At 46.6% G+C, this 8,091-nt stretch overlaps 1 protein-coding gene across 1 annotated transcript in view; it reads right to left on the bottom strand.

Moving 5' to 3' along the window:
* Positions 1-1,705: 1,705 nt before the first annotated feature.
* The window catches only part of SCN10A (sodium channel, voltage-gated, type X, alpha subunit), an 88,710-nt gene continuing 82,324 nt past the window's right edge, over positions 1,706-8,091 (bottom strand). The window contains exons 26-27 of the mRNA XM_010835571.1: positions 6,198-6,468; positions 1,706-2,967 (exon numbers count right to left, since the gene is read on the bottom strand). Of these exons, the coding sequence (XP_010833873.1) occupies positions 1,706-2,967; positions 6,198-6,468 (1,533 nt within the window). The remainder of the gene's footprint in view (positions 2,968-6,197; positions 6,469-8,091) is intronic.

Below are 8,091 nucleotides of genomic sequence, written 5' to 3'. Positions count from 1 at the left end.
CTTATGCCAATTCGCATGCTCCAGCAGTGCATTAAGCTTCCTGTTGCTCTATATCTTAGCTGACACTTGATTTTTGTTATAGATTCTATAAGTTTTACAGATTTGATAGATGCATAATGATAGAGCACTATGGTTTTAATTTGCATTTCCCTGATTACTAATTAGGTTGTGTGTTCTTTTATTAATAAATAATCATCTTACTAATCTGCTTCTGTGGGTGCTTGCAAACCCCCACAAGCATTTGGGAAGCCTCTTTGGTCTCTGATGGGTCAACTGTGATAGGGAAAGTGAGGCCCAAGAAAATCTGTGTCTGTGAAGCGTGTAAGCTGGACCAGTCTTTAGGTTTTGTAACTGATTACATGGGAAATTTTATGAAATGATCAAGCACATATCAATGAATTGACCTGATCCTTGTCTCATCATGGCAGAGAATATCCCAAGAGTTAATAGAAGATCACAGTTGTCATTCAGAGCCTTTATGTCCTATGCTGTCACACAAACCTCTTACTCTCTTTCATCTCAAGCATGCCATGTGCCCTTGACCTGAATGTCATCCTCTGACAACCCTTACTCCCTCCACTGCATAAGTCCAATGAATCTTTGGGGGATTAATTCCCATTATGCCTTGTGCGTAGAGCAGGGGCTGTCAAATAATAGGTACTTAATATCATTTGTAGGATGAATTAAACAAAGCATTGGCCTTACCTTTTATCTCCCAGATCATCTTTCTCAAAATGTCTCTTTTCTTTCACTTACACTAATTATGGAGTTCTGGCTGGAGGGGAATGTGAAAACCTTCCTCCTTAAAGTCTATGAGATGTCAAATAGGCTCTGGAATATATTGAAAAGCGGCCTTTTGGCTAGACAGCAGAAAGGTTTGGCCATTGCTGCCTCAGAAGAGAGTGTTTTCTTCATCTCAATTGGGACAGGGCATTATTGAGTTCTACAACTTGGAATGCAAGGGCTACAGAGACTATCCATTCTGCCTCCTGCCACCATGGGGAAGGAGGTTCAGAAGTGAAAGAGTTTGGCCCAGATCAGCCAGGCGAGCAGTGGAAGAATTGGCTAGGATGAGGACAAGCTCCCAGGACAGTGCTCCTTCCTGTCTGCCCAGCTTTAGCTGCAAACTGCAGGATATCAGGAAACTTGAAAGTGAATGAGACATGATTTATGGCACATCAGTGTCACATAATTTTTTTAAAATGATGCTTTGAGTTACAACATTGGTTTTGACATATCTTTAAAAATATTAATTGTAATGGATAGCTCAGAGGCCTTTCATGACATAGACCACAGGTATTATCTTAGGCCAGAGTAGTTGTCTGGCAGCTGTCAACATGCAGTCATGCAAAATCTTAAATAACACTGCCAATCTCTATGTGCTGTTTTACAGAGGACAACCCTGGCCCTTTAGCAACATCCTTGCCATATATCTTTGAAAGTTCTGGTCCTGAGATGTTTGTCTTGGTAAAGATAAGCTCTAGTCACCATCGAAATAAAAGGACCAGGGACATTTTCTGGAAAGTAAGGGAACCCACCATCTGATACTGAAATTGAAAAAGGAAGTCACTGTGGAGATGCCCTTGGCTTCTGACTCCTGTTGCTGTGTGAGGGTTTCTCCAAAGGTGGGTACCAACTGCATTCCCTGCCCAGTTGTGACACTGTGACTAGTGGCATGCATTGGTGAGTCGGTGGTGGTAAGGTATCACAGAGCAGCGGGCACATCAGAACTGGACATGCCCACGCTGGAGGGTCCACATGAGGGCCCAGCGGCTTCTCTACTGACAGCCTCCCCTTCATTTTGCATTGAGCTGGACGTGCTCAAGTTGACTTGACCACTAAGGCCTCTAGTGACACTGTCGTAGGATGGTGGGAAAGATGTGGTGGAAGCAGTTTCAGATTTGTCTGGGAGCGCACAGTTCTCATTTGCTACGAGCGCAGCAAAGCCTTCCTCGGGGAGTGCTGCTGCCTCCCCCTCAGCCCTGGGCGCCCCCGCAGGGCTGGCGGCAGTCCTGGGGCGGTGCTGCATGTAGCTCCGATAGGCCTTTTGGATGACAGTGGCTGAGATGTCTTCTTGCTTCCATCGGAGGGTGGTTGCTATTGGTTCATAGGATGCTTTTGAAAGATTAGTTGCCATAAATTTCTCCTCCATATTTGCCTTCAGGGAATCCAACTCCCCCGATTCTCCCAGGACTTTCTTGGTGAAGGCAAACAGGATGTCCAAACAGTGGATCTTATCTCCAGGGACCAAGGGCAGGTCCATCTGGATTAATACACTCCGATTGGGTTTGGGGATTCTCAGGGGGCCAGACAGGGCATCTGCAAAGTCTGAGAGGGCAGAGAATGTGATGAACTGAGTGGCCTCTGGGTCAAACTTCTCCCACGTCTCGTAGAACATGTCGAAGTCGTCCTCACTCAGGGGCTCCGTGCTCTCCTCCGTGGCCGCATTGAAGTTCTCCAGAATCACTGCGATGTACATGTTGACCACAATGAGGAAGGAGATGATGATGTAGGTGGTGAAGAAGATGATGCCCACGACAGGGCTCCCGCAGTCCCCTCTGGTGCTGTTGTTGATGGTCAAGTTGGGGTCGCAGTAGGGGGGCCCCGTGTTGAGGATGGGGCTGAGGAGCCCATCCCAGCCCGCCGACGTGGTGATCTGGAAGAGGCACAGCATGCTGTTGGCGAAGGTCTGGAAGTTGAACATGTCGTCGATGCCAGCCTCCCACTTGACGTAGGCGAAGTTGGCCATGCCAAAGATGGAGTAGATGAACATGACGAGGAAGAGCAGCAGCCCGATGTTGAAGAGCGCGGGCAGGGACATCATGAGGGCGAAGAGCAGCGTGCGGATGCCCTTGGCCCCGCGGATCAGCCTGAGGATGCGGCCGATGCGGGCCAGGCGGATGACACGGAAGAGCGTTGGGGAGAATAAACTTCCAAGTGATGAAACAATTGCAGAGAACACCAGGCCTTTAAAAGCAAGGGAAGATGGTCTGATTAGTACGTCCAACCATGAGCCCTGACAAAGTTGGCTGTGATCACACCCCCTCATCTCTGCCCCGTGTGGACTTTTATGTGAGCATCTCCATTCAAGCACTCTGGGCCCTCTGAGCTTGGCACTAAAGTACTTGGCCTAAAGTAGGGGCTCAGTAAATGTCCATTGCATAAATCTGTCTCCTTTGAGTCAGGCTCGCCCTTCCTACCGTGTTCTTATCTTTCCCTACATCCAGATACCTTGCTAGTCAACCTCCATGGTTCTGCTGTCATTTCAGCTGGATGTGACTGCGTCTGTGCCACATGCTGACAGTCCTTTGTCTGTGACACAGACCTGGCTGTCCCCTGAACATTCAGCCCTCAGGTCATGCCTGTTCTTCCACCCTGGTCCCATGCTCTGTGAGAGCCGGGACCCTCTATGATTCATATCCTTATCTCCTACTGTGAAGATTGACTCAGTTCCTGGCACATGGTCCTATGGATAATTGTACAGAGCCTGGAATAAATTATAAGGGGCCTGAGGAGTTGGGCAACTTGCTGACAGCTAAAGCAGAATGGCTTTGAATGGCCAGCTGTCTACATAATGGCTTTTATTTGTTTCTTTCGTTTCCAGCTGTGTTTGAACTCTGTGTTAGGGCCCAGAGATGAGTTTGTTTAGGGTCAGTTACAGCACCTCAGTCCAAACTATGAACTGGAATTTGCATGTCTCCTTGTGTGATATCCAACTCAAAGATTTGTCTTGAGGACCTGAAGAGGCCAGTTAAAAGACCACCAAAGTTTAGGCAAGGCCTTTAGGTCACACAGGATTCAAAACCTCTCAGGAGAAATGGTGAGGGGGTATGGTAGATGCTCGCTCTCCTTGCCAGGGTGCCCTTGATCCAATTCTCCTACTTGTCTTTCGTCATATGAATATGGATAGTCATGGTAGTATGTTGGAAGGAAGAAGGACATGGGAGGAGAACTGGGAAATAATTATAATTTTGTACTATGAAATCTTTATGAAAGCCCCTCTCTTAAAGTCCAGTTTAACTGGGGCATTTTCCCATAGTGTGAGGTACATTATGTGTTTTTATAATCTACTAAGATTCGGAGAAGGCGATGGCACCCCACTCCATTACCCTTGCCTGGAAACTTCCATGGACGGAGGAGCCTGGTAGGCTGCAGTCCATGGGGTCGCTAAGAGTCGGACACGACTGAGCGACTTCACTTTCACTTTTCACTTTCATGCATTGGAGAAGGAAATGGCAACCCACTCCAGTGTTCTTGCCTGGAGAATCCCAGGGACCGGGGAGCCTGGTGGGCTGCCGTCTATGGGGTCACACAGAGTCGGACACGACTGAAGCCACTTAGCAACAGCAGCAGCAGCAGCAAGATTCTGCCAACCAACTAGTCTACCTCTACAAGGGAGAATGAGTCTTCATACTTGTAACAATTAGATACTCCAAACATGTCTTATCAGTGGGAAGGAAGAAAGGCAGAGAAGACAGAAGCATGGCTGAAGGGTTCTTGCACTTGTTTTCAAGCTGTCTTTTCTGCCAGTGGTGGTGTTGCTGTGTAGGTCAAAGGAACTAGTGGTTTAGGTGTGCCCAAGATAGAATGGAGTGCTTTGTGTATCTTTTATTGCTATGGTACTGATATGGGAAGTCACATAAGCAAGCTCCCTTCTCTAATATAAAATAAAAAATGGCTTTCAGAGTCTCTCACTTTGGAAGGAAAACAAACAAAGCAACCCTTCCACCCCCAGAAAACCCAGCAGCAATAGGAAAACAAAACAAAAAACAAAAATAAATTTCAACTTCCCAAACAAGCACAACCCAAGGCTGTGTTTCAGCACCAGGAGAGAGAGACTGATTAAGTGCTGCCAGGTTGTATTTAGAGGCTATTAGCTCTTGATGGTAAATCAATGGAAAATTAAATCTATAGCTATGCTTTGACATGAAAAGTAAGCAGGTCATGATATAACAGGTCAGGATATATTTATAATGCAAAGTAAAGCTGCTGTGCTGGGATTTGGCCTTTATAGGGCCGAATTTTGGCAAATCACGTGAAGGCCAGGGACAGTCTCTTGGTTGTTGGTAGGAGGCTGTTAGTTTGTTAAAAAGAACATTGCTGCTGCTGCTAAGTGGCTTCAGTCATGTCTGACTCTGTGCGACCCCATAGACGGAAGCCCACCAGGCTCCCCCGTCCCTGGGATTCTCCAGGCAAGAACACTGGAGTGGGTTGCCATTTCCTTCTCCAATGCATGAAAGTGAAAAGTGAAAGTGAAGTCAGTCGCTCAGTCGTGTCCGACCCTCAGCGACCCCATGGACTGCAGCCTTCTAGGCTCCTCTGTCCATGGGATTTTCCAGGCAAGAGTACTGGAGTGGGGTGCCATTGCCCCTGGTCTAAATTCAGGTCTACCTTTCACAAACTATATGACCTTGTATAACTTCCTTAATTCTGAAGCTCCATATTAAATGTATAAAATGACTATATAAACTCCTTCCCAGGGCTGCCATGGAGAGCCATGGATCCCAGCCCAGTTCTCAGAACTCAGCAAGCACTCAATTATATGGTGGCTGCATTACCCACTTGAGCCTCTGATTCCATTCATTTTCTCTGAACAACATCGACCCCCAAATACTGGGCCTGTCATTTAACACCACCCAGACTAGGTCATAAGAGCACTGACCTCTTGGCATTGGTCCCCTGACTTTTCTGTCACTCATATTCCCCGAGTGGATAGTTATACAGAGTTAATTCCAGACCCTTGACTTAAGAATCTCCTCTGAACAATCTCCTTCTAGTCTTTCTGCACTCTTCTGGCAACCACCTCCTTTTCCAGAAAGTATTTTATGACTCAACTCACACCACACCACCCACTTTCTGCTTTGAAGGCCATAAAGATAAGACCCACTGGAAACTCTGTCATCTTAGATTCCCTACTGCCCCCTGCCCCCCACGTTCTGACGATGGTGGTGCACACAGCACGTGCTGGAATACTCTTCATGGCAGCATGGAGAAAGCCAGCGGAACCTCTCCCTTTCATTGGGAGGTGCGGGGGCATTTTAAATCCGCTGCTTTTGCAAAGCAGCAAATACTGGACTCCTCTAATATACAACATAGGTTTTTAGAAGTTTGTTAGCTGTCCCTTTGGTTTTGAAAGACCGGTCAAAACGACCCCAAGCAGAGGCTGGGTGACCCAACCACATGCAATGTCCACTTACTCCCAATGGAGAGGACCACGACAACGACGTCAAACACATTCCAGCCGTTGGTGAAGTAGTAATGTCTCAAGGCAAACATCTTCATGACACACTCTCCCGTGAAGACGGCCACAAAGAACTGGTTGATTTTGTTCAGGACTTTTGTCTTTTCTTCACTCTGCTCATCAGTCTCCACCATCATGGTGATCATGTTGAGGCAGATGAGGACCATGATAACGATGTCAAAAGTCTGCCTGGTCACGATGTCAAAGACAAAACCCTGGTACTTATTCTGAGAAAATAAGAGATGGGACATCAGGCCTTTGGGCAACATAAACCAGGCACCTGGAGAGGCAGTGTTCTTTACAGAAGGGTTTTTAAAGTCTGTCTCTTTAATCTCCCTCACACTCCACATCCTGACAGAAGCCAAGTCTTGATCTTCCAAAATCTCACTTGTGGTTGATTCTAACTCAGTGCCTCAGTTCAAGTCCTGGTTGCCATTCCTGGCACCATAAAATCACCAGGCACTTTGTCCCTGTCTATGCTCTTTCCTCCACTTACAGTGCCCTTCCAGTCCCTTCTCTTGGCCATCTAAATCCCCTTGAGTGATCTATCTCTCTTAATCCCCACTTCCCTCAGGGAGTCTTCAATTACACCATACCACATCACTTCATCCCTTCTTTGGGCTCCCCCAGCCTTTACAAGGAAATCAAATATTCCTGAATATTCATTGGAAGGATGGATGCTGAAGCTGAAACTCCAATACTTTGGCCACCTGATCCGAAGAACTGATTCATTAGAAAAGACCCTGATGCTGGGCAAGATTGAAGGCAGGAGGAGAAGGGGATGACAGAGGATGAGATGTTTGAATGGCATCACCAATTCAATGGACATGAGTTTGAGCAAGCTCCGGGAGTTGGTGATGGACAATCCATGGGGTCACAGAGAGTCAGACACAACTGAGCAACTGAACTGAACTGAACTGAACAGCCTTTACAGTCAGTCTAGAGTTCTAGTGTTTCCTGTATACCTCTCTTTTCTACTAGAAAATGAGCTCTTTGAGGAGGGGTCATGTCTTATTTAATTTTGTGTTCCTGCAGTGCCCTGCATAGAGCAAGAGTTCAAGAACTTCTTGAAAAATTATTTGAGAGTCAAGTCGAGTAGTGCACACGCATATAAAGTCAAGTGCAGTGGTACAACTGATTCTTATAAATGCTATTTTTATTCCTGGATAGATGTCTAAGCAGGGCACAGAGTCAGGTCTTGGTTATTTGCTTTCTTAGAGGAAGGCAGAGTGGCCTGGACAACCAAGATATCATTTTGGATAGGGGCTGTTTTTATGGCATTAAAAAAATTTTTTTCCTTGTGTGGCCCTCTAGTCTTTCCTGTGCTGTTAACATCTTACTGTTCTGTGAGTTCTTGATTCCAACTTTACTCTCCTCCCTCACCTCGTCTTTGACACTTCTGAGCTCTCTGGAACTCACCTGCCTTGATCGGCAAACTTCTCCTCTTACTCACCAGCTGCTTATTCTCCCCACTCCATAGACCCCAGGGCTGGGGACAGAGATGAAGTCCCTCTAATTCCTCACGGTCACTCCCAGACCTTTGTTCCTCCTGTGTCTCATAAAACCTCTCCTCCTCTGACACCTGCATCATCAAGTTAGCCCACCTTCACCCCCTCTTCTTTGCTACCACTTACCTACATCCTGGTCCCTCTGCTTTATTACTGATGAGTGAGACTCTTGGCCACACTTGACCACTCTTAGCTATTTGCTCTCAGATCCTTAGCTAAATCTCTAATGATCTAGCTTTTCCTTAGAGAAAAATCTTAAACCTCATGTCTCTCTCCAGCTACCAGACTACTTCTCTCCCCACTTTCACAGTTAAATTTCTTGAAAGAGTTATGTGTAGTCAT

Source organism: Bison bison, unplaced genomic scaffold (genome assembly GCF_000754665.1).
Source record: "Bison bison bison isolate TAMUID 2011002044 unplaced genomic scaffold, Bison_UMD1.0 scf7180017864043, whole genome shotgun sequence".
NCBI lineage: Eukaryota > Metazoa > Chordata > Mammalia > Artiodactyla > Bovidae > Bison > Bison bison.
This window is presented reverse-complemented; position numbering and strand designations above follow the sequence as displayed.